The sequence below is a fragment of the Coregonus lavaretus genome (genome assembly GCF_964263955.1).
Source record: "Coregonus lavaretus genome assembly, chromosome: 25".
Lineage (NCBI taxonomy): Eukaryota > Metazoa > Chordata > Actinopteri > Salmoniformes > Salmonidae > Coregonus > Coregonus lavaretus.
Genome location: NC_140012.1, coordinates 9,250,706 through 9,277,450, shown reverse-complemented (window position 1 = coordinate 9,277,450; position 26,745 = coordinate 9,250,706). Strand labels below are relative to the sequence as shown.

The 26,745-nt window shown below is 44.9% G+C and overlaps 2 protein-coding genes across 7 annotated transcripts in view; both read left to right on the top strand.

Annotated features, from left to right (window-relative positions):
* The first annotated feature begins 1,911 nt into the window (after positions 1–1,911).
* LOC311100799 (fibrosin-1-like protein) lies at positions 1,912–20,252 on the top strand. Of its 6 annotated transcripts, none has more exons than XM_084141763.1 (17): positions 1,912–3,740; positions 6,598–6,777; positions 9,842–9,877; positions 10,002–10,031; positions 10,146–10,194; positions 10,377–10,713; positions 10,920–11,140; positions 11,377–11,681; positions 11,792–11,833; positions 11,978–12,076; positions 12,166–12,249; positions 12,485–12,523; positions 12,994–13,065; positions 13,303–13,456; positions 16,415–16,498; positions 16,615–16,819; positions 17,010–20,252. In XM_084141763.1, the coding sequence occupies exons 1-17, from the start codon at positions 3,432–3,434 to the stop codon at positions 18,601–18,603; spliced, it is 3,840 nt and encodes a 1,279-aa protein (XP_083997889.1). In that variant the 5' UTR covers positions 1,912–3,431; the 3' UTR covers positions 18,604–20,252. The 6 variants fall into 6 exon arrangements, with proteins under 6 accessions (XP_083997889.1, XP_083997887.1, XP_083997888.1 ...); XM_084141761.1 differs by having other exon boundaries at positions 10,359–10,713; positions 11,990–12,076; XM_084141762.1 differs by having other exon boundaries at positions 10,359–10,713; positions 12,181–12,249.
* An 850-nt stretch (positions 20,253–21,102) lies between these two features.
* LOC311100725 (uncharacterized protein) overlaps positions 21,103–26,745 on the top strand; it is a 41,769-nt gene continuing 36,126 nt past the window's right edge. The window contains exons 1-3 of the mRNA XM_084141685.1: positions 21,103–21,318; positions 23,047–23,121; positions 23,263–26,528. Coding sequence (XP_083997811.1) covers positions 23,436–26,528 — 3,093 coding nt within the window. The 5' untranslated portion in view covers positions 21,103–21,318; positions 23,047–23,121; positions 23,263–23,435. The remainder of the gene's footprint in view (positions 21,319–23,046; positions 23,122–23,262; positions 26,529–26,745) is intronic.

Genomic DNA, 26,745 nt, shown 5'->3' with positions numbered 1-26,745 from the left:
AGTCACGTGAGCGAGAGCGAGTAGCACGCGCGCACGTTGTGACAACTTTTTACCAGTTGTAGATAGGCTATTTCGATTATCATTATGGAGAAACCTATTTCCAACCCATTTTCCATAAAACATATTAATACGCTAGAACTGATGCACATCAATAAATAATGAAGACAACGTACTGGAAAACGACTTTGGGCGCACTAGAGCGCATTACATAAATTCGCTCGGAGGTGGTTTAGACTGCTGCTTCCGAGTGGAAATTTGAAATGGAAGTTATGGAACTCCCTCGCCTGGTTATTTTTATGGGGAAAAGTCCTCAATGAAACTGACATTATGCTAAATGTGAAGAATGATACATTTGCCTCTGCTGGCCATCAAGTAGCCTACTAATGTATATGCAATTGTAGGCTACCATTTGATACAATAAATATGTTGAAATGACGATATCACTGGAGTCATTGTAAATCAATTTGTGCCACTTGTGTAGCCTACCTGGAGCTGGCAAACCAATTTAATAAATAGCCTATAACTTCAGTTTACTACTGTTGTAGCCTTGTGTTATTATGCAATTATTAATGGACATGTGTAGTTAATTAAATTGGAAATTATTAAAGCGCTATTGCAATTGCCGATCAGTTGTTAGAACGCATTAGATTAGCCTACAGGTAAAACAAATTCTAAAAAATAAATACTGGCTGTTGTTGACAAGCATATTCAGTTCATCTACATATTATTAATATTTAATTCAGTGATTTGAAATTATGACCCCATCCCATCCTTAGCCTATTCCAGCAGGGAAACACATAAGCACTTCTTACTTCTTAATCGCCTCGCTATTCATGTTGAGTAAATTAGTCTGTTAATTAGAACTAAGCAAGCTGCTAAATCGTTCAGTTTACATCTTGCCTAGGCTACTGTAGACTATCTGAAATGAGATGTAGGCCTATCAGGGGCTATAGGCTACATGTCTTTATCGAAGCAAACCATGGCAAAATTGATAAATAAATCATAAACCCATATTTTAGTCTGTAGCCTATGCCTATTGAAATGATAAATCAATCTTGTAAATGGGCCATTTGTAGTCTTAACATTTGGCACATAACAGCACAATTGCCAGAAAATAGCCTTACAATCGTTTTTTTATGTTCATCCAAGTGTTTCTTGTAGTCTTAACATTTGGCACATAATAACAGCACAATTGACAGAAAATAGCCTAACATTCGTTTTTTTATGTTCATCCAAGTTTTTCTTGCTCAGAGATTTCGAGATCCTCTGTCCAACTTTCAAAACTCTCCTGTCGGATTTATCTGTAGTTATGCACATGCACAAAGGGGATTTATTTACAATTATTAACCTGGTTCGAGCCCTGAATGCTGATTGGCTGAAAGCCCTGATATATCAGACCACATACCACGTGTATGACAAAACATTACTTTTTACTGTTGTAATTATGTTGGTAACCAGTTTATAATAGCAATAAGGCAGCCCCGAGGTTTGGGGTAATGGCCAATATACCACAGCTAATGGCTGTATGCAGGCAGTCCATGTTGCATCATGCTTAAGAACAGCCCTTAACCGTTGTATATTGGTCATATACCATGCCACCTTGTGCAAATGATCTGGTGAGTTTAATAAGGGCGAATTATATTTTCGCTTGCTACATATTCAAATGACTTTTACGTCATGTCATAGCTTGCAATAAATATTATTTTGAGGAAACCCTAATTTTGCTTCTAACGTCGTTACAAGGTACTATGATATTCCTTCTTAATTGGCTAGATAACGTTATGGATTTTTTTTTTTTTTTTGTATAAATATAACAGCAACTCTCTTGCTGTGAAAAATTGGGCTAGTTTTCAAGCGGGTTTTCAGTGGCCGTTGGTCTAAAAATTTGTCTGACCTGGCAACCCTGACCCTGATAGGCGAGGAGTCGCTGAAGCGCACAATGCAAATTGACAAGGGTTGTCTCCCAAATCTTCAATTTTCCAATTTGTTTCCAAATGAAAGGTAACAGTCGTTAGAGAATCGTGCTATTTTGTTTGTACTTCAAGACTGTTTAGGATATATTTGGTTCGACCGGAAACATTGGCAAATAATTCAACTCCCCCCGACACAAGTGGATTACAGTGTGGGCCGCTGAAGGAGTTGTCCTGCCAGGGGCTTGGTCGATACCCTCGTCAATGGAACTCAAGACCGAGGCTTCAGTAGGGCCTTGAATAATTTCGTTTTTAATGGATGTAGAGCAAAAACAAATTGGTGTAGGAAGAGACATCAATAACACACGGATAGTGGTTGACAATAGTCACCATATAACGTCAGTAATTGTTTGGATTAGCTAGGTATCTAAATTAGCTCGCTACCCAACTAAGACTAGCTAACTACGTCTTTCTTTGATAATTCAACCATTCGTATCGGGCCCATCGTCAGGCTGGAGAAAATGTTCGCTTTACTGCCAGCTGCAGGGTAACAGCTAGTTATGGATTTTGTGCTAGTCAATACTTCGGAAGGTATTTAAATAATTGTTTTTACTATTACGTTGCCTACTCCGTGATAATTAGCTACATTGAGGTTGTAATAAACTGGCTAGTTAATTAACTAGTTACCTATCTAACTAATACTAGCATAATAAAGCACTTGAATACATTTAGCTAGGTAACATTGACTGAGCTAGGTAGCAACTACCAAGTGAACATAATTCTTATGTATGGCTAAAGTTGGCTACAAAAACAGTTAATCAAACTGTCTAACTAAGACGCTTGGAATAATTGTGTGGATACATTAAATGAGCTAGCTATATCTGCTTGAAATTGGCAACAAATTATCTTACTCTGGTGATTTGGCCGTGGCAGGTAGCTATCGTTCGTTAGCTAGTTATCATCGGCTAATGAGCGATTTGGCTAGTTAACTAATTTGTCAGCTCGTGCCGAAATTGTAATAAGAACGAGATGGGTGTGTATTTACATTTTAGTTTTAGTACCTCAGTAAATGTAACATTGGTATAAAATACGTGTTTTTGGTGAATAACAACTAACTTAAAGTTAAGTTGGACAGCTAACTAACGTTAGTCATTTTTATTTACATACGCATATTTGGTTGTTGGCTTGCCTTTGAGACTGAGAATTAGCAATGTCTTGACAGTTTTACTTGGCATTACTCCTGCTGAACACAGTAACTAATACCACAAATTCTGGAAATAAAGATTTAATCTTAGTGCATTGACATGACAGTCAAAGTTAGCCGAGAGAAAGGCACAGATGCCATCCTGTCCGCAAAAGACACTAAATAGACTAAAGTTACTTTTAACGCCATTTTAAACAGGGGCCCCGGTGTGGGCCTGTCTGGTGGTGTTTAACTTTGGGCTAAGGAAAGTGCCTTCGACCGGGACGGATTTTTAAAAAGTGCCTTCGGTTAGACAGACTGGTGCTGTTTGTTTTGACATGGAAGGTCCGAGTCGAAGCAGTGGGTTCAGACAGAGCCGACGCTCCCGTTCTCAACGAGACCGAGAGCGGCGCAGGAGAAGAGTAGACCTTGCTGAGCAGCGGGCCACATCTGCCTCCTCGGGCTCGGAAAAGGAGCTTTGCGGGCCAGGATCTGTACTCGGTCCTGGAGGTAGAGAATGTCGACCAGGGTTCCCCGGCCCCAGACACAGGCCTCCTCGGCGGAGGAAGCGAGAGTCTGTGTACTGCGAGGAGGACATCATCGATGGCTTCTCAATTGCCAGCTTCATCAGCTTTGAGGCCCTGGAGGTAAGAGTCTGTCTTTCCTTATGTGAGCACAATACTCAGATATGATTATGATGGACTTTACATATTATTAAACCGTATGTAAATAACATTTGTCAATGGTCTCCACAGAAGTGAATTGTCTTCTCTCAATCTCTTTAATTTAAACCCCCTAGAGTCGACTTCCGCGGCCCAGCGTACATCTAATTAGCATAATAAAAACATTCCCATCGAAATCAGTTAGATCTGTTTTTTTGCATTGGATGCTTCTCTCTTAATCAACCACATCTGCCGATATCGCACTTCCCCATCTGCGGTGAAGGTGGCAGAGCTAGAGCGTGTTTGTCAGACCATGAGACATCCCGAAAATCGTTCTCACGAAAACCTCTGTAGCGTCCAAACGGTTTGGCCTACAAACAATTATGACCCCTCTATGGAAAGATGAGACTCACGACCCCGATGGTGTTCAAGCGAGTTGTGACTCATCTGAAGTCGTTAAAGCCAATCTGCCAACTTCTGTCTGTAGCTTCCGAACAGTTTGGGCTACTGGTGAACACATACCTACATGTAGTTTTGCTCTAGGATGCTCACAAGACTCATCTGAAGGTCCTCTTACCAGTTTTTAAAAAATGAAAGTGTGTATATATGGAGATTGTTTACTGCCAGAAATAAGGGGTCAAATACATGTAAAAAAATAAAATAAAAATACTTTCCTGATCTTTCTTATCTCTCAGATATAGGACAGACACTTAAGAACAAACTTCCTTTTAGATTTTTTTGTTTTGTTACTATCTGTTGGTCAATGTAGTGAATCTGTTTAGCAATGCGTTTGTATGGGCTAATAGCAGTAAGGCCAAATATATATTTTTTTGTTACATCAAGGGGTCTTACAATTCAAAATCAAATAGCTAAATGATCCTTGGTATGACTTTCTTTAAAACAATTCCATATACAGTGCATTTGGAAAGACTACAGATCCCTTGACCTTTCCACATTTTGTTACATTACAGCCTTATTCTAAAATGATGCATTTTTATTTAATCCAATCTACACACAAAACCCCATAAGGACAAAGCGAAAACAAGTTTTGACATTTTTGTAAATGGGTAAAAAATAACACATACCTTATTTACATAAGTATTCAGACCCTTTGCTATGATACTCGAAATTGAGCTCAGGTGCATCCTGTTTCAATCGATCATCCTTGATGTTTCTACAACTTGATTGGAGTCCACCTGTAGTAAATTCAATTGATTGGACATGATTTGGAAAGGCACACACCTGTCTATATAAGGTCCCACAGTTGACAATGCATGTCAGAGCAAAAACCAAGCCATGAGGTCGATGGAATTGTCCGTAGATTGTGTCGAGGCACAGATCTGGGGAAGGGTACCAAAAAATGTCTGCAGCATTGAAGGTCCCCAAGAACACAGTGGCCTCCATCATTCTTAAATGGAAGAAGTTTGGAACCACCAAGACTCTTCCTAGAGCTGGCCGCCTGGCCAAACTGAGCAATCGGGGGAGAAGGGCCTTGGTCAGGGAGGTGACCAATAACCCGATGGTCACTCTGACAGAGCTCCAGAGTTCCTCTGTGGAGATGGGAGAACCTTCCAGAAGGACAACCATCTCTGCAGCACCCACCAATCAGGCCTTTATGGTAGTGGCCAGACGGAAGCCACTCCCAGTAAAAGGCACATGACAGCCTGCTCAGGACCTAAGACTGGGATGAAGGTTCACCTTCCAACAGGACAATGACCCTAAGCACACAGCCAAGACAACGCAGGAGTGGCTTCGGGACAAGTCTCTGAATGTCCTTGAGTGGCCCAGCCAGAGCCCGGACTTTAACAGAGCTTGAGAGGATCTGCAGAAAAGAACGGGAGAAGATCTCCAAATACAGGTGTGCCAAGCTTGTAGCGTCATACCCAAGAAGATTCGAGGCTGTAATCGCTGCCAAAGGTCCTTCAACAAAGAACTGAGTGAATACTTATTTAAATGTGATATTTCCGATTTATTTTTTTATACATTTGCTAAAATATGCTTTGTCATTATGGGTATTGTGTGTAGATTGATGAGAGAGATCCATTTTAGAATAAGGCTGCAACGTAACAAAATGTGGAAAAAGTTAAGGGGCCTGAATACTTTCCGAATGCGCTGTAGCTTAGACAGGGCTTAGACTGTAGAGGCTTATAAGGACAAGTCCCACCTTGGAACTATTTTGGTTATCATCTCCTCACACCGCCAGGTGTGAATCAGTTGTGGCTTGAGTTTCCTACAATTCACAGGTCATTTACACTTTGAACACTTAAGAGAAATCAAATCAACAACCACAATTAAAGGAATCAGACACAATGATCTTTTATGATGTGTTTCTTAACAACCTTAATTATTTGTGTACCAAGCACCCAGTGTCGATACAAATAGCCTATGTTTATTAATCTGCTTGTCGTTAGACCAACAATTCCTGTCAGTTAAGTTGAAACACCACACAATCCAGTATTTCAGGATTAGAATTTGATATAGCATGCGCTGAGTTAAATGGCACCAATCCAGTATCCATGCACTGACTCATATTTAGACAAATCCTTCAAAGCTGAGTTTCTAAAACATGCAATGTCATTGTAACAGGAATTTATTGACCAATCTGAAATTGTCAGATTAAGTCATCACTGACTGCTATTCACCCCCCCCCCCCCCCCCCCCAAAAAAAATGTCTCCATCCACTTTTCTTAATCAAGGCTTCCTCATTTGTTTTTTGGCCAATTCAATTTCAGCGAAACCAGTGTGGGAAATAATAGGGAGTCAATCATCACATTGTCATAGTTTCAGTGAACCTAATTGTTTTGTACTGCTTGTTTAACACTGGGATGCATCTTCTCTCCAGATGGACTGCTCCATGAAGCCTACCCAGCGTGCCGCCATGCTCATGGGAAGGGGGAGGAAGAGGAAGAGGGGCCCGGAGGAGAATGGCAAAGGGCCCCTCTCAGAGCCCGAGGAAGGGGCCCCACCTAGCTTCTCCCGCAGCTGTTGTAATAGGAATAGAAAGAAGAGAAGAAAGACTGAGGTAAAGGTGTGCCGCAAGAGATACACAGGTGTTGTATGTAGTTGTCATCTCACATTTGGGTTTAAAAGTCGCTCATTCAAACGCTGCATTTGCATGTCTGGTCTGGATGCTATTGTGACATGTTTGTCTTGTTTGTGGGAACTAGCTGGCCTGTCTAGCTCAAATATTCAGACTGTGAAGTCATAAATGTGTAATGGCTTAGTGAGAGCACTAGCAGGCTACACACACCTGTTGTTGAAGAGTAACACTTACTAGTGACACATTTTAGCACCCTGTCCGCTGAGCTTGTGATGAATCGATGGGGATTTATTAACTTGAGGTCAGACAGACATGAGGATAATTTCAAGTTGCTAAATACCATATCGCTGGGTAAGCTATATATAGAGTACTGCTCTTTGACACCAGCTTTTCAGGTGGTTTGCATCCCAACCTAGTGACCGTTAGCCTACACAGCAAGTATAATTTGGAAATTCAAGGGTGTTGTCGATTTTATTTTAGTACTGAAATAGATGAAATACCCAAAGAAACATTGGCTTTAACAATATGAAAGAAAGAATAGCAACTCAGTAAACCCATCTACGAAGTTGAAGCCAAGTGCCCTGCTCAAAACTACAAGGCTGAGAGTTGCGGAAGAAATACAAAGTGATCCTGGATATGCTTTGACATCTGAACTTTGAAAGGATACAGATAATGGCTAACCTGCATGTAATTTCCCACCTGCTCTGCCTAAGGTTTGGGCCAACATTTGCATTTACAGTGCCTTGCAAAAGTATTCAGACCCCTTGGTTTTCTTCACGTTATTGTGTTACAGTGGGATTAAAATTGATTTAATTGTAATTTTGTCAAAAATCTATACACAATACTCTGTCAAAGTGGAAGATGTTTTTTTTTAATTTAACGATAAATGAATAACTAAAGTAGTCATAGCGTACGTATTCAGCCCCTTTTGTTTAGGGAAGCCTAAATTAGTTCAGGATTTTAATTTTTTTATTCAACTAGGCAGGTCAGTTAAGAAAAAAATCTTATTTACAATGACGGCCTACCCCGGCCAAACCCGGACGACGCTGGGCCAATTGTGCGCCGCCCTATGAATTAAATTTAGGCAGATTGCATAAATGACATGGAAATAATAGGGGTTGTCATGATTTCTGAGTGACTAACCCTTCCTCTGGCCCCCATACGTACAACGTCTGTAAGGTCCCTCAATCAAGTATTGAATTTCAAGCACAAATCAAAGTTTATTGGTCGTGTACACAGATTTGCAGATGTTATCGCAGGTGCAGCTAAATGCTTGCGTTTCTAGCTCCAACAGTGCAATAATACTGAGCAATCATTTAAATTAAAAAAATACACACAAACCATAAAAATAAAAGTTATATATTGGATGAGCCATGACTAGACTACAGTGTATATACATATAAAGTGGGTGAAACGGTATGTAAACATTATTAAAGTGACCAGTGTTCAATGACTATGTACACAGGGCAGCAGTCTCTAAGGTGCAGGGTAGAGTACTGGGTGGTAGCTGGCTAGAACAGTGACTAAGGTTCAGGGCAGGGTACTGGGTGGAGGCCGGCTAGTGGTGACTGTTTAACAGTCTGATAGCCTGGAGATTGAAGCTGTTTCTCAGTCTCTCGGTCCCAGCTTTGATGCACCTCTACTGTCTCCGCCTTCTAGATGGTAGCATGCCGTGGCTAAAATCCTTGATGATCTTCTTGGCCTTCCTGTGACACCGGGTGCTGTAGATGTTCTGGAGGGTAGGCAGTGTGCCCCCGGTGTTGCGTTGGGCCCTCATCAATCTACACACAATACCCCATAATGACGAAGCAAAAACAGGTTTTTAGAAATTTTAGCAAATTTATATAAAAAAACAACAACTGAAATATCACATTCAGACCCTTTACTCAGTACTTTGTTACATCCTCAAGTCTCCTTGGGTATGACGCTACAAGCTCGGCACCTGTATTTGGGGAGTTTCTCCCATTCTTCTCTGCAGATCCTCTCAAGCTCTGTCAGGTTGGATGGGGAGCGTCACAGCACAGTCATTTTCAGGTCTCTCCAGAGATGTTAGATCGGGTTCAAGTCCGGGCTCTGGCTGGGCCACTCAAGGACATTCAGAGACTTGTCCCGTAGCCACTCCTGCGTTGTCTTGACTGTGTGCTTAGGGTAGTTGTCCTGTTGGAAGGTGAACCTTCGCCCCAGTGGCTATTTGAAGAATCTCAAATATAAAATATATTTTGATTTGTTTAACACTTTATTTTGGTTACTACATGATTCCGTATGTATTATTTCATAGTTTTGATGTCTTCACTATTATTCTACAATGTAGGAAATAGTAAAAATAAAGAAAAACCATTGAATCAGTAGGTGTTCTAAAACTTTTGACCTTTCATCTCGTGTCTGAGCCGTTGAATTGTGACTCCACTTTGTCCCTGTACTGTGGTTTGCCTCTTTGATTGCCTTACAGAGGTCATACCTGGTCTGTTTGTACACGTCCATGTTCCCAATCACCTTGCCATGGGTAAATGCAGTGGTTCGCGCTTTCAGTTTTGCGCGAATGCTTGCATCTATCCACGGTTTTTGGTTTGGATAAGTTCTAATCATCACAGTGGACACAACATCCTCTATGCACTTCTTGATGAACCCAGTCAAAGTGAGTGTATACGTTGATACTATTCACAGAGACGAACAGGAACATTTCTCAGTCCACGTGATCAAAACAATCTTGACGCATACATCTGACTGGTCAGACCAACATTGAACAGTCCTTACCACGGGAGCTTCCTGTTTAAGTTTCTGCCTATAGGTGTGGAGGAGCAGAATGATCTGATTTGCCGAAGGGAGGGCCTTGTAGCCATCCCGGAAGGGAGAGTAGCAATGATCCATGGTCCGTGTTGCGCATGTAGCACAGGAGATGTGTTGATTAGAGTTTCGGTAGTGTTTTCCTCAGATTTCCTTTATTAAAGTCCCCAGCTACAATAAATGTGGCAGATACTTTTGCAAGGCACTGTCTGTTGAAGGTGAATACCATCAGTCTTCCATATTAACTGTTATTATTTTTTAGTGTGGGGGCATCCTGTTCTTGGAGACTGGCTACATCGTAAGTCTCTTTATACTTCTATTGATACAGTACATAAGATGACCATAGAATGCAGCTGCATCCTATAATTGTAGTTTATGAATGTTGTGGCACACTTAAATGTTGCTTTTATGTTTTCTTTTAGTGTGACACAGAGAGCGAGTCAGCAGATAAGGTGGGTAATGTTTGCTTCAAACCACATAAAATTATGATTGTTGGAGGAGCAGTATTTTTCCTGCTTATTATTGTTTAGATTTATTTGTGTTTTCCTCTCATCTCATCCCCCTAGGCCTCCGACAGTGACATGGGGCCAATATTCACTGTCAGCACCAGGAAAGGTAAAATGCTGTTCTCTCCTTCCCATATCTGTATGCCTTTGCTTTATAAATATGCTCTCGTCATTTTGAGTTTTAATTTAATTTTTTAATCCCAGTATGCACTCATTTGAAAATATGCGGTGTCCTTTCTTGGAAAAAAATTTTCCACGTAAAAAAAAATGCAGTTCTTTCTCGCCCTGTAGTTTTGGAACCGATTCCTGTGAGCATGGCCTCTATGGGCAAAGGCTGCCCTACACTACTGCTACCAGGCCGCTGTGGCCTCTCCCGGCTGGCGGTCACCCCGCGTGTCTCTGGCCTGGAGCGCAGCCAGGAGAGGAGCCTGGAGCCGCCTTACCCCGAGCCCCTGTCTACCTCCTCCTCCTGCCTGCCGTCCCTCTCCCCGGCCATGGTCGCACGGCCCGGAAATGGCCTTCACCACCGCGCCCACCACAACCCCAGCCCGCCGCGCTTCAAACACAAGTCCTTCCTCACCTTCCCCGGGCGACACCCATCCATTTACAGCATGGGCATCAACAACAGGTCAGTCACTGCCAGATCTGCCTAATAGTCAGCACTTCTACTGCAGTAAAAATGACTACTTCTTCCACTATTATAAAATAACTTTTACCACTTTTTGACTTGCCTGGTTAAATAAAGGAAAAAATAAAACAATCAAGACCGCTGAAGCAAGCACACATGTCCTTCAGGAAATGTACCTTTTCTAGTCAACTTTTCTCTCTCCTTAGGAACGGTACCTCAGTCAAGCCCCAATCCTCGTCTGCTGCTTCTTCCTCGTTGTCTATGCGACCCCCAACTCCCTCTTCCAGTATGTCGATGTCCCTAATTAGAGGTCCAGGGTCGTCAGTATCTCTGCACCCCCCTTCACGTGTTGGCTCGGGTGCCATGTTCACCCCCTCCCCTGGGCTTCCCCCTCCACCTCCTCTCCTCACTTCCCACTCAGGAGCAGGTACTGTACACTTGGCACCAATGTGTAATGCTATTCACCTTTTTTCACAGCCTCTGTCAGATCATCAAGCATAATTGTAAATCTGTGCGTTTTTATTTACCAATCAGGTCTACTGCTAGCTTCATTTGGGTACTTGGACATCCTACTGTCACAGTGTTGTAAAATGAGTTATTTGTGCTCCATATCCACCTATTTAAAATAGTTTCTCCATTCCTCTGTCTGTTCCACTACTGCAGACCAGGACCTGCTGCGCCATGGCCTGAACTCTCACTTCCTGGCCTCGCAGGATCGCGAGGGCCGCCGCAGTGTCCCTGGGGCTGAGCTCAACGGTGGCGGGCCAGGCCGCTCTACTCCCGGAGGTCCATCGGGGGCCAGCCCCAGCTCGGGCTCCTCAGGCCGCTCCTCTCAGGCCCAGCCCGGAATCCAGCCCCTGGCCTTCCAGTTCCACCAGCACAACCACCAGCACCAGCATACACATACGCACCAACATTTCACCCCCTTCCTGCACCCCACCGCCTCCGCACCACCGCCTCAGCACCTGGTAAGAGATTACGTTCTACCCTGTCACGTTGGGTTTCATAGAGCAGCTTCTGCCTTGAAATGCCAGTGTTGTCAATTTGTCATTAACTGCTTTTTGTGTTTGTCTTTTAGTTTGAGAAATATGGGAAGATGGAGGGGCTCTACAGAAACACTGTGAGTTTACATTTACATGCTCCAGAATTCGTTTGGTTATACGTTGCTGTGGTGGATGTTGAGGTGAATGTGGTAGGACTTAGGCAGAATGGGGTCTGGGGAGTGTAGTTTTAACCAGCCTTTGTGTGTGTGTTGCTGATGTAGTTCTTCCCACAGTACCCTCCTCCCCCAGTGCCAGGCATCCAGCCCGTCCTTCCTCCCACTGGGCCCTTCAGCTCTCTGCAAGGAGCCTTCCAGCCTAAGGTGAGTGGAGCTTTAGCTACATAAGTCAATGGATGATGATATGTCATGCGGTGTCTAGATGACAAACTGTTTGCTGTGTTTTGATACAGCCTCTTGTCCCCCAGGGAACAAGTCCTGAGATGACAGCTCGACTGGGGGTTGTGCCTCACCACCTGCAGCCCAAAGACCCCATGGTAAGATGCTCAGTATAAAACGGATGACATTTTAGAATATACGATGACAAAGGTTACAACTGAAGCTTGTAGCCTAGGATTGAGCTGGTATTGATGGACAATACACATTATGCGCAAAGACTTGGACCTAGTAGTCAGTGCAGGAAAGCGTGAATCACAAACAGTAAACAGTTGGATAAAGAGTGGGAAATCTTAACACACATGGTTTACTATTCTTCTTATTATTTTTTTTTAGCTAACTGATCCATTTGGGACATCGCTGAAAGTCAGTAATGTAAGCAAAGCCAGATGCTTTATCAACATACTTCGTTTTTTAAAAAGTATTATGATACTGTACCGTTTTGTTTTCTTACTCACTCTTGGTCATGACTGCTATATTGAAAACTATTTGACAAAACGCCCTTGCACACCATGTCCGATTTCTTCCAACTTTTGGCACACCTACTGTGAAACTCCCTGCAACTTTCCGTCATTACTCATTTCAGAAGGATTTTGATCATCTGTTTTATTTGTCCAGGAAAAATAAACTGACCCATAATATATTGGTATTACTGATGCTTTCCTTACTAAATTGTACCTCAACTGTACCTTTTCACCCCCATTCTCATGTTGATGCTGTGCCAGACGAACATTTCATATGGCAGACATTAACACCATTGCATCTGACTCGGTGTGCAAAGGCCTTAAGTCTTAATGCAAGCTAAACAGGATCACAGAGTCAATCGTGTGTTTTTGTCTACACAGAAACCAGGGAAGTGGTGTGCTATGCATGTACGTGTGGCGTGGATGATTCTGAGACATCAGAAGAAAGTGAAGGTAGGACTTGTGAAATGTTTGTCACAATTTATTACACTTCAATCTGATCCTATCAATTGTGATTTTTATAAAATAAGTAGAAAGTATTTCAGATTAATTTGACCACCTGAAGCATCGCAAACATTATAAGATGTGATCAAATCATGAAAAAAATTATAGATATTGGTCAAGTTGTCCATGTTTATTGAAAAAGCTATGGCCATTGCATTGACTGACCACCACTGTCCTCTCTCTCAGCTGATGCAGGCTGATCCGCACAAGCTGGACTTCCGTAGCGAGATGCTGGCTCGTCTTCCGGGGGCCGGGGGCCTGGTCACACTGGGGCCCCTTGGAGGTGGCCTCCCCTCTGCCCACGACCTGAACCGACCTGCCAGCCTCTTTACAGCCACTGGTGGGTGCTTGTTTTGTCTAGCAAGATATGTTTTAAGAAAAGGTGCTGCAATTGTATTCACCATAAGGATAAAAAAAGTATTTAACTAGGTAAGCCAGTTGACATTTTAGTCATTTAGCAGACGCTCTTATCCAGAGCGACTTACAGTTAGTGAGTGCATACATTTTTCATACTGGCTCCCCGTGGGAATTGAACCCACAACCCTGGCGTTGCAAGCGCCATGCTCTAGCAACTGAGCTACAGAGAACAAGTTCTCATTTACAACTGCGACCTGGCCAAGATAAAGCAAAGCAGTGCGATTTAAAAACAACAACAACACAGAGTTACATATGGGATAAAAGAAAACATACAGTCAATAACACAATAGAAAATCAATATACAGTGTGTGCAAATGTAGTAAGTTATGGAGGTAAGGCAATAAATAGGACATAATACTAAATTGTAATTATTTTGCACTAACACTGGAATGATAGATGTGCAGAAGATGATGTGCAAATAGAGATACTGGGGTGCAAATGAGCAAAATAAATAACAATATGGGGATGAGGTAGTTGGGTGGGCTAATGACAGATGGGCTGTGTACAGGTGCAGTGATCGGTAAGCTGCTCTGACAACTGATGCTTAAAGTTAGTGAGGGAGATAAGGGTCTCCAGCTTCAGAGATTTTTGCGTTCGTTCCAGTCATTGGCAGCAGAGAACTGGAAGGAATGGCGGCCAAAGGAGGTGTTGGCTTTGGGGTGACCAGTAAGATATACCTGCTGGAGCGCATACTACGGGTGGGTGTTGCTATGGTGACCAATGAGCTAAAATAAGGCGGGGATTTGCCTAGCAGTGATTTATAGATGACCTGGAGCCAGTGGGTTTGGCGACGAATATGTAGTGAGGGCCAGCCAACGAGAGCGTACAGGTCACAATGGTGGGTAGTATATGGGGCTTTGGTGACAAAACGGATGGCACTGTGATAGACTACATCCAATTTGATGAGTAGAGTGCCTGAGGCTTTTTAAAAACCTCAGGCAAAGAGGAAAGATTCCTTGATATTGCAAATAGTTAGTAAATTATTTTTTAAATGGTCTCCTTTTTCCTCACTCCGACTGCACACATACAGTGAGGGGAAAAAAGTATTTGATCCCCTGCTGATTTTGTACGTTTGCCCACTGACAAAGACATGATCAGTCTATAATTTTAATGGTAGGTTTATTTGAACAGTGAGAGACCGAATAACAACAACAATATCCAGAAAAATGCATGTCAAAAATGTTATAAATTGATTTGTATTTTAATGAGGGAAATAAGTATTTGACCCCTCTGCAAAACATGACTTAGTACTTGGTGGCAAAACCCTTGTTGGCAATCACAGAGGTCAGATGTTTCTTGTAGTTGGCCACCAGGTTTGCACACATCTCAGGAGGGATTTTGTTCCACTCCTCTTTGCAGATCTTCTCCAAGTCATTAAGGTTTCGAGGCTGACGTTTGGCAACTCGAACCTTCAGCTCCCTCCACAGATTTTCTATGGGATTAAGGTCTGGAGACTGGCTAGGCCACTCTAGGACCTTAATGTGCTTTTTCTTGAGCCACTCCTTTGTTGCCTTGGCTGTGTGTTTTGGGTCATTGTCATGCTGGAATACCCATCCACGACCCATTTTCAATGCCCTGGCTGAGGGAAGGAGGTTCTCACCCAAGATTTGACGGTACATGGCCCTGTCCATCGTCCCTTTGATGCGGTGAAGTTGTCCTGTCCCCTTAGCAGAAAAATACCCCCAAAGCATAATGTTTCCACCTCCATGTTTGACGGTGGGGATGGTGTTCTTGGGGTCATAGGCAGCATTCCTCCTCCTCCAAACACGGCGAGTTGAGTTGATGGCAAAGAGCTCGATTTTGGTCTCATCTGACCACAACACTTTCACCCAGTTCTCCTCTGAATCATTCAGATGTTCATTGGCAAACTTCAGACGGGCCTGTATGTGCTTTCTTGAGCAGGGGGACCTTGCGGGCACTGCAGGATTTCAGTCCTTCACGGCGTAGTGTGTTACCAATTGTTTTCTTGGTGACTATGGTCCCAGCTGCCTTGAGATCATTGACAATATCCTCCCTTCTAGTTCTGGGCTGATTCCTCACCGTTTTCATGATCATTGCAACTCCACGAGGTGAGATCTTGCATGGAGCCCCAGGCCGAGGGAGATTGACAATTATTTTGTGTTTCTTCCATTTGCGAATAATCGCACCAACTGTTGTCACCTTCTCACCAAGCTGCTTGGCGATGGTCTTGTAGCCCATTCCAGCCTTGTGTAGGTCTACAATCTTGTCCCTGACATCCTTGGAGAGCTCTTTGGTCTTGGCCATGGTGGAGTGTTTGGAATCTGATTGATTGCTTCTGTGGACAAGTGTCTTTTGTACAGGTAACAAGGTGAGATTAGGAGCACTCCCTTTAAGAGTGTGCTCCTAATCTCAGCTCGTTACCTGTATAAAAGACACCTGGGAGCCAGAAATCTTTCTGATTGAGAGGGGGTCAAATACTTCTTTCCCTCCATTAAAATGCAAATCAATTTATAACATTTTTGACATGCGTTTTTCTGGATTTTTTTGTTGTTATTCTGTCTCTCACTGTTCAAATAAACCTACCATTAAAATTATAGACTGATAATTTCTTTGTCAGTGGGCAAACGTACAAAATCAGCAGGGGATCAAATACTTTCTTCCCTCACCGTAGGTAAGAGACTGCTTCAAAGGGCGCATCTGTACCACTTGCACCTTCAGTAAACAAGAAATTGATTTGCCTACTCACAGGTCACTAAAACACCTTATTAGCCTAGATATTCAATTAAAGCATACTAACTTTTCAGCATGTGACTAATAGGCCCCAGTGAGTCTGAACACTAGTAATGAATATTGCCAGAGGTCTAATGCTGTAAGGCTTGTGTCTGCGCATCAGTCCTGATGTTTACATGCGTTGTTGCAGATCCGTACGGCCGGTCACCTCCGTTCACCCCTCTCGGAGCCCTGGGCTCTGGTGCCTTCGGGGGACTGGGCAGCCCTACGCTGGGTGAGTCACCATTTCTCTTCCTCAAAAAAGAAGCATAGTTTGTCATTACTCCTTGCATAATAAGATGTACAGTCTCTACTAAAATGACTAACTTTATTCTGTCTTTCTGTCTCCAGCTAACAGCTCAGTGTTTGGTCACAAGGAGCCTCCTGCGGTCGGGGGCTTACCCAACCCTCATGACCCCTGGAACCGACTGCACGGTGGGCCTCCCCCCTTGGCTGGCCCTAGCTGGGCCAAGGGGGCTGAGAAGAGAGACGAGCGGGACACGGGAAAGGACATGGAGAGGAGAGACATTATTCACATCAAAGACGAGAAAGACAGGTGAGACACAACAGCCTCGACACTAGTTTATCAACTTAGTTCCTAAATATGCTGTTTGAACTGACTTATCTTTCTATAGTAGTTTTCTGTCTGATTCAGTTCATGTTACTCTTAACAAATTCAAAACTGTAATTGATTTGAGTGCTGAATTTGCATACCACTCTCCTACCATCTTCATGATCTTTTTCAGAGACAATATGCTATATGGTCGTCAACCTGTGCAGATGTCTCCGGTGGCCCCAGCCCTCAAGCTCCAGCAGCACTGCAGCAGCACCCCCGTCTCCCACATCAATGGGCACGGGGGCCCTCTGGGAGGCCCCGGCGGTCTCACTGAGGATCTGACACGCAGAGACGGAGACAAGAGACTGCTCCTCTCGGTCTCCTCCAGGCCGCCTCCTCTAGGCTCTTCATTCTCAGCAGCTGCAGCAGACAGAGACAGACCTCGCTCCTCCTCTTCCTCTGTGCTGACGACTCCCCCGCCCTCGGGACCCGGCGCCCCCTCCCCCTTGGATCTGTACCCCCGTCAGCAGCCCTCAGTGCTGCACGGCCTCCACAGCGAACCCACCCACTCCTCACAAAGAGAGGGAGGCCCACCTGCCTCATCCTGTTCCTCAGCCACGGTCACCTCACTGCCCCAGGGCAAGAAGCCTGACCGAACCACCACCCCGGTGCCCAAGCCTCCCCCCCTCTTTCCCCCAGTCAAGGTCAAGGAGGAGCGGAAGGAGGAACCGGAGATCGTGCCAATCTCCTTGCCGCCGCCTCTGCCCCCCAGCCACAACTACGACCGCCCCAACAGCCGCCCTCACCACCACCGCTCCGCCACCCCCTCTTCTTCTCTCTCTCTGACTCCCACGCCCGCGGTGCCCCTACCTCCTCCCACCCCGCACAACCATCACCTCTCCCTCCTGGAGCGCTCCCGAGCGCAGGCTGCCATTGAGGCCTACCTGGGGAGCACACAAGGTGCTGGGGGGATAGTAGTGGGTCCAGGGGGAGAGAGGTTCTCCACCCACCCCCACGGCCCACCCCAGGGGCACGGCCAGCACCCCCACAGCTTCCCATGGGACCCATGGAGGGAGCTGGCCGCCCAACAGCAGCAGCAGCAGCAACGCCGAGAGACCATGGCCCTGCGTTCGGACCCCCACCTGGCGCTGCGCTCAGACCCCCACCTGGCCCGGCTGCTCCAGGCCCAGCACGCCCAGCGCTTCCTGGAGGCCGAGAGGGCGGCGGCCTTGGCGGCAGCGGTGGCTGCCAACAACCCTCACCACCACCCTCCTACCTCTACCTCCTCGGTCCGCCAGGAGTTTGGCCTAATGGCCCACCACTTTGACCGCCCTCCCCAGCTGGGGCCCCCAGGTGGCGGCCTCATGGATGAGCAGCAGCGCGCCCAGATCCTAAGAGAAGACTTTGAAAGGGCACGCTACTTCGGGATGCATGCTCACCCGCACCTCTCGGGCTCCCACCTCCCACCGGGTTCTCACGCAGCCCACCTGGAGCAGCTGCATGCCGGGATGCTCTCCCACTCACATCTCCATCAGCCTGGAGCCTCCAACCCCTCTCCCCACCACCCCGGCCTCTACTCCCGCCTGGGGCCTCTCCACGCTCACCACGTGCCAAATGGCATCCTGGCCAAGACCCCTGCTGGCCTGGTCGGGGCACTGTCCGTAGGCGCCCCCCCTCCACTCATTCCATCTGTGACCAGCAGGTCTTCGACCCCGACCCGTAGACTGGGTGGGCCCGGGGACTTGGCACTGTACAGCTCTCACAAAGAAGGCGAGTCCAGATAGTACAGGGACACACCGGAGGAGGAGAAGGGAAATGTCAGGATTACTGTGCTGCTCTTACTAGGTTTCCTGAAAGATGGAACACCTTTTAGGAACTACAACACACAGCTTACTCAGGCTCTAGACCAATCACGGTCTCAGTCCCCCAAATGGTGTTGCTGGTTGGTTGGGGTTGAAGGGATACAGAGACTTGTCAGGACGACTCAGTACATTATCCACTGGTTCTATCAGTGCAATTTTGAAGGTACATGGTTTATGTGCATCCTAGTGTATTATTATTTTAAGGTTTGTTGGTTGTCCATAGGAGAGATACATACATACAATAATGATAGCTGTATGCAGAGGCTTTTCCAATTTAATATGATCAAGTTTGAAGCAAGCTTTTTCAGGTTGGATAAGAAACTCCAAGAGAGATGTGCACATTTTGTACATGTGAATGGTTCATCCTTATCTCATTCTAAGTAATGATATATAAAAACCCTTTGCATAAAACACACATGTCGAGCTGTTTTCTGGATGAGAGCTAAAGAATTATGGTAGCACATAGCGCTGGGACGATACCAAGGGGCAAAATATTTTTCCATGGCAAAAGAAAACGCACAGCAGACAAAACACTTTGGTCCTTTAAAAACCTGCTCTGTGTAAAATAGTGTGCTATAGCTTGGAAAATAAATAAATGTGACTGGATAACAACAATGTTTGTTTCCAACATTAGGGCTGTTTGTCTAAAGAAGTTAAATCCGCTTCGTGTTTTGTTTCCTTGCCACGATACTAATGGGTATCGCGACACTAGTATCTTCCCGGCCCTAGTACCACAGTATATTTCTATGGTTTTCCTTTTTTGTGTCCTCTGTAATTGTGAAAAGACTAGATTACCGATGAAACGTCTGAAGATTCTAAATCTGTACGTTGGTTCTCCGTTCCTCCCAAAAATGACCCACTCCCCTCAACTTCGCCACTCCTCTGTGATCTAAGAACCTCGGCTCCACCTCTTGTATTTAAAAGAATGAATGATGCTATGAACTGTGCGGCCACGGTGGACAATATCTAAAACTATTAAACTGTTTCCCATTCATCTTTCTGACTCTACATTATGAGCAGGACCAGTAGTCTAGTGAAATTGCCTTTGTAATTATTATTGTTAACATTTATCTTCTATAATGATAATAAATATTTTCACTTTATGTTTCTCATTGTTTTCAGGTATCACGAATGCACTCCCCTGTTATTAACAAATTTAGGTTGTTCCAGATCAGGCAGTAAAAGTTTTGTTTGACTGAGAAATTAAATGCTTGTGAACGTGAGTAAGAACCTCTGGCCTCTTCATGGATCAGATCTTGGAATATATGATGAATACACTGAGAGGGAGCTTTGTGTTTGTGTCACGTCACATTTTGGACTATGAACGCCTGCCGGCAAGCCATTTTCACAGGGATGTTCCATGAACAGATAAATTATATACTTGGAAGAATGGGACATCTACTGGATGACTGATAAAAGAATCAGTGGACTTGTGCGTACTACACATGACTGGACTGAGTGGATACTGAGAGGAGGAAAATACATTTGGGTCGATTATTCTAAGACCATTTTATACCTTTCAAACCCCTTCTAGAGACCACAAAGATTAATTATTAAATGAATGTTGGGTACTTGATTGTGTGGGTTCTATTTGTTTGGTTGTTTTGGTGTCTAATAGACAGTTCAGCCACTTCAAAGGGATGACTGACCACATTATATACTCTGACATGGTCATATTGTCATTCTTCATGCTTTCCAGATAAAGTTTATTTGGAGAGGGCATACAGCGTGGATCTCCAACTCTGACCTTGGAGAGCAGGATTTTGTTCGATCCTAGCATTAACACCTTCAGTAGTGAATGGTAGGCAAACACCTAGTTCAATTGCAGCATCCTGATCCCTCTGTACAATGACCTTTTACAATAGCTAAACTGTTCTGTGACCACTAAAGAAGTAATGGTAATTCATGTGCCCTGTCAGAGATACTGATATGACAATAGTGTAGTGCTTACTGTCACCTTCAAAGCCCTGGTTTTCTCTTGTTTCACAATGAACGCTTGTATCTACCAGGATCTAGTAATGCATGCTATTTGGATTTAGTGCGCTATTGAAAGGTTCTTTTTTTTTGCATATTGAGTCCATTTGGGTTTAGTAGAAACCACAAATTACATATATGTGCAGAAGTAGGGAAATTGTAAACTTTTCTATGGAAAGAGAATAAACATTTGCAATAACCAGGTAAATGAATGAAATCCTAGTGCAGTATATTTAATTGATTTAAAAGAACAATATAAAATCTAAGCAGATAATGGCATCATAAAACATTTCCCCCAAATGATCATGGGATGTGCTATAATTTCAACTAAAGCAGTGAATGCACTGTCCTATTTATCCCAGAAAGTGCAGTGGCGCGCCGTGCAACTTCTCGCGAGATAATACTTTCTTCTGTACTTTGTCAGCAGTGTTTCTCCACCATTTCGCTGCGTCTAAAGTCTCCTCCCCGCAACCACTAGATTCGGCGAGCCGAACCCGCTCTCTTTCAGTCGGTATTATAACTTCTTCCCACGGACCCACTCCTACCTCGTTGGGTACCGAGAGACAGTTTGGAATACTATCATCACGGATTGAGTACGATTTTATCCGGATGACGACTCCTTCAACAAGATTTTTGTAAAAGAAAACTGGTCGGAAATTTCAGGTAGGTGGGAACTTAAGATGGCGGCCATGAGAAGGGGGGCATGGAGGAAGTAGTAGGGGGGCACCAGGGGGGCTTGTTCGCGGCGGGACACAGCATTCAGTTAATTTTGACAAATGTATTTATACAATTGAGGATTACCAAAGTTATTCTTGTCTGCATGCTCCACTACAACACAGATTAAAACACAGGTGTCAATTATTTGGCTCGTTTACCTTCCCTGTAACGTTAGACTTCACCTGCAGCCAGAACATGTACTTATCATCATGGCCAAACAGTGGCTGTGGCATGGAATTTGCCTAATGCCAGTCAATTTAGCTGCGGCACGAAAGGATTTAGCTAAAACTATCTGTACTAACTAGGCTGCCGCTAACGTTAGCTCTCCACAGAATGAGACAATACAAAATCAACAAGGGCAACTGATATTCAGGCGAAGGTGTTTGAGTGTAATCACGTTGGCCATATTGGATACAGAATCAAATGGATTTACACTAAGTCTACTTGGGATACCACTTTAACGTCTTTAATTCATAACTAAGTGTGCATGTGTGGGATCACTCGAACCCCCCTTTATCCCCCTCGTAGTCATTGCTACATTTTAGCAACAAACATTGCAGCAGCAATTTATTGTCATTATTTTAATGAGGTAAATAATTTATATTGACTGACTATATATCTAAATGTATGATTTCAATGTTTAGTAGTTGTGGTTATTATTTGACCCGGCGCAATGACGTCACGTGTAATTGTTGGGAAGCGGGGTTTAATTCGACTTTTTAAACCCCTTTTCGCTTCAAGCGAATCAGAAATGCATTTATAAAGACCATTACATAACTTCGGGTGGGATGGGGCGCGTGCGCGCCTAGTTGAACGCATTGAGAGTATTTGGGCCAAAAACAGTCAAATAGATAAAGGCAAGCTGTATAGGTAGCTAGTCAACTAGCAAGCATGCTTGCCAGGTACTATTGTTGCTAGTTGGCTAACCAGCTAAATCAACAGTTATTGAAACGATACTCTCTGAAGAGCGCACACATGTTCCCGCTGCACATGCCATGTCCAGATTAGTTTAAACTACAATGAATTGCATTTGCCACAGTGTAACCAATGTTGAATTGAATGGCTGGAGTCTCGTGTGTCAAAATTTGCGCGTGTAGCTATATGTTTGATAATGCCACATGTCGGGTTACAATTGTACAAACCTAACAACCTAAAGTATTTATTTATTTATTTTTGGACAAATTCTAGAGATTTTATTACATATTTGATTTCAAGTAAAAAATATGTTGCATTTGCTAACAAGTAACGTTAGTCGCTAAATCGAAACATATGCTCAAGTCTGTAGTAGGAAAATTATAACGTTAGGTTGTGAACTTCGCCTCAAAAAACACCTCACCTCCCCATATAATACAATGTTTGATTAATGAATAGTGTACAGTGTTGCTATGTTGCCACATTCATTCATTGGCCAGTACTGTGCACTTATGGAACTGTTCAGATAAAGGTGATACCTAGCCAGTTGCACAACTGAATGCATTCAACTGAAATGTGTCTTCCGCATTTAAACCAAGCCCTCTGAAACAGAGAACTCTTCAGAGAAACACACATGGAACCAGAGTAGAACAATAATTTGTGGTTCTATGGAATTGAAAATTGTATTCTAGTCCAGAGAACAGTGGAATAGATCATTTTACATTTTGGGGTTACCTTCTAACCACTTATCTTTTTATTCAGAATATGTGGACGGGACCTTAATCAGCATCCTGGAAGTGGAAAGCACGGAAGAGCTGTGTCCCACACCACAGACAGGTGATAAGTTCTTCCTTAACCAGAGACGCTGACTAGTTTGACAAATTGTCCTTTGCTGGATACTTATTGAACTATTTGTCTATAAATGCATGTACTGTACTTCTATCCGTCAACTGAACTACATCCTCTCACTGCTTCCAGGTGCAGTGTGTAGCCGGAGCAGCACAGAGGGAGGAAGCTTTGGGGAGGAGGCGGTGCAGCAGCGCACCCCTCCGGCTGTGGATGTGCTGGGTGGCGACCCTCAGGCTGCGCAAAATGTGGCAGGGTCATCCCTGCAGCCGGTCGTCGCTGCGCCTCTCCCACCACTGGATAACATGGCCACGTCACAGCCGGAAAGACACGGACATGTCAGTGAAAATAACACACCCACAGAGACTCACCCCAACGACAACACTAAGGACAGCCTTGAAGAAGGGACAATGTCAGATAGTGGTGGTGAGGCTGTTCAAGGAAGATTGGGCCCGTCGCACCCCAAGGACCCAAGTCTCTCTACAGAGTCCCATTCAGACAGACTCTATGACACACCGACAGATGGAACAGCGCAATATTTGCATTACGTGTCACAAACTGATAACAGCAGCCACACAGACAGACAAACGAGCGGTACAGAGTGGAGTGCTGCTGGACCTGGTCAGGACCAGGCTCTGCAGCAGGAAGTTGCAGGTGGACTGGTGGTCATCAGTGGGACAGAAAGGGGCCAGCCTCTCCCAGAGACAGAGAAATTGGAATATAAACAAGAGACTGGAATCGAGGAACTTGGCGGAGAACACCCAGCTAGAAACCTTCCCTCTGAATCCTGCTCAACAGTGTCCCCTCTTCCCCTCAGCCCAAATAAAGATACAGTCCCAGACCACACCGAAGACAGAGGGATGGATCAGCCTCAAACAACTCTGCCTACTCAGGCAGATCAGGCCAGCCACATACCTCTGTCTGAAGTCAAAGAGCAAGCAGGCATTCTCCCAAATTCTGAGCAGCCTATCCCCCCAGTGCCCATCACTGACAACAGTAAGAAGAAACAAACCTACATCTCCACAGAACCTAAAATCACACAGAACTCGAATGATGACCAAGAAGAGATACAGGGAGCTAATGCGGTGGATCAGGGACCACAAGAATCTGAGAGATCTACAGAACCGTCTGAGAGTAGACATGTCACACTTGGGAGTTCGCAAACGCTACTCCCAGACCCACAAACTGACGTATCCGGGACCCCACAGTCAAGAGAAACATACTCTGGGCTTGTCCCCTACACACCCCCTGGCAGTGGTAATTCCACCCCAGACTACACAACTGACAGACAGGAGAGTGAGAGCGATATCCAGAAAAATCCCCCTCACCCAGCAGAAAAACGGATTGAGACTAACAGGGCAGAGGAGGAGACTGAAACGGCCAAGCCCTCACCCAACTTTACAATCCAGTCACAAAGCTCTTTTCTACAAGAGACAACAACAGCAGCAACCTCTCCTATCCACCACCTCCCCAGTACAGAAATAGACTTAATGCAGACGGAACAATCTGAAGTTCTGATGTCTAATCCTGACCACAAAACCAGGATGGAGACGCTACTGGTCTCTGAGCTTGTGCTCTCAACTGATGCTCGAGGAGCTGTGATGCTTGGAGGAGAGACCAGCCTGGAGTTGTCTGAGGAGGTGCAGGTGGATCAGTGTGTCCTCCTGGAAGAACATCTTGTCAGTGGCGATACTGCTGTTATTGAATTAAACTCTGAACCTTCTGACAGAGAACCAACGTCGTTTATTGAAGGGACCCATTCGGATATCGAAATGGCCCCACTGGCTGCGGGAGAATTTGAGATTTATAGCTTTGTGGAGGAGGAGATTGCGATAGAAGTTGTTGGAGAGAGACCGTCTCTCTCCCCGAACTACGAAGTAAACTTATTCACCCCACTCATTGAACACTCTGAGAATTGTACAGCCAGTGAGGGACAAGAAATACACCTGCTATCTTACCCTCAAGCGAGTAATGACAATGATCAAGTCATTATCCAGCAAGGCCCCCTTTCATCAGATCACGGTCTCTCAGAAATGGTCTGTTCAAATGACTTTACCCCTAGTCTCTCCACACAAGATGTAGAGATGACTGATGAAGGGCAGAATTTTGAGCCTGAAAACACAACTACTGAAATGGACAATGCTGTGGTGGAAGATTCAAGTGAGGTGTGTGTAGTTCAAACTGTCCCAGTATCAGATACTCCAGATGGACAGATGGACACCTGTGCACAAGCTACAGCACCTTGTCTGGAGACCAGCACAGCTGTCTCAGACCATAGAGGGGTGAGCATTTCCCCAGCCACCAGTCTGAGTGACACACAAACGCTGCCAGAGGAAACGGAAGTGGGAGCAACGGCCAGTACGTCTTCTCTTGTCTCCCCAATGGAAGAATTAACAGAGGTTGTTGTACAGTCAACCAGTCAACACAGTATTGAGGTACTCTCCTCCCCAATTACCATACACCTGCCAGAGGGTAGAGAGCAGAATTGTCCTCCTCTAAAAGAGGTACCAGGAGTCACCTTACAAAATACTACAGAACCCAAGCCCTGTGTTTCTTCTCATGAAGGGACCAAATATCCACAGCCCTGTCCAACTCTGACAGAAACCCCAGTGCAGACCCAGCAGGATGTTTATCGTACCGTTAATGTGACAACAACCGAGGCCAACCCAGAGGCTTCCCGGTCCACACACTCTTCGGGCATCATCGACCCAAAACTCCTCCTACTAAACCGTGGGGACACCCCTCTCCTCAAACATCCTCCCTCCTTATTGTTGGGGGTATCTAGGCAGCAGAGCAACAGCCTGACACAGGCTAGCGCTAGCAGCTCCAGCTGTGGCTCGGACACAGCACCTGTATTAGAGTGCCTTCCAAAAGCTGTGTCAGCCGCAGTCTCTGTGCCTTTGCCGAAGCCTTTGCCTGTCAGCAGTCATAGAGACCAGACCGAGCCCTCTGTCAAGAGAGAACCCACAGCAGCACCTCATGCTACTCCCACTACAAACACCCCATCTCAGTCCCGTCTGCCCCCTCCCTCTACTCCCACATCCACACCATGCAAATCTGACAAAGAGGCCTTAACTCCGATCAAAACATCCACTGGCAAAGCAGTGACTGTGTCTCAAACCCTAAACCGGAACATCACCAACGCATCTTCCAAGCCCCTCTCTGCCCTCAAGTTGCCCTCAACATCAGGCAATGTGACGAGGAGTAAACTCTCCGGTTCCCCCAGTGATGGGAGCCAGTCTGGACCACCCCCCGTCATCCGGCCACGGCTAGCCGGTGTGAAGGGCCCAGGGCTCAGCAGCCCCAAGGAGGAGAGCAGTGATGAGGAGGCTGACCTGGCAGTGGAGGCCCAGCCTGGCCGAAGGAGCATGGTCAACCCCAGCCCAGCAGAGAGCAAGGTATGCCCCAAAATGGCTTTCCATGTAGGCCTAGCTGCTTTCTTCAGATGTGTTGCCAAATCAGCAATTATATGGCTATGTATCAACAGAGACCATTCTTTTAGCATGAAAGATGGGCTAATGATTGCTCTGACAGTTTTCTTAAGCAGCATACAATAATCATTTTGCTACTGTGCGAATAGTTGTTTATTATGCTTATTTTGTCTGCTTATAATGA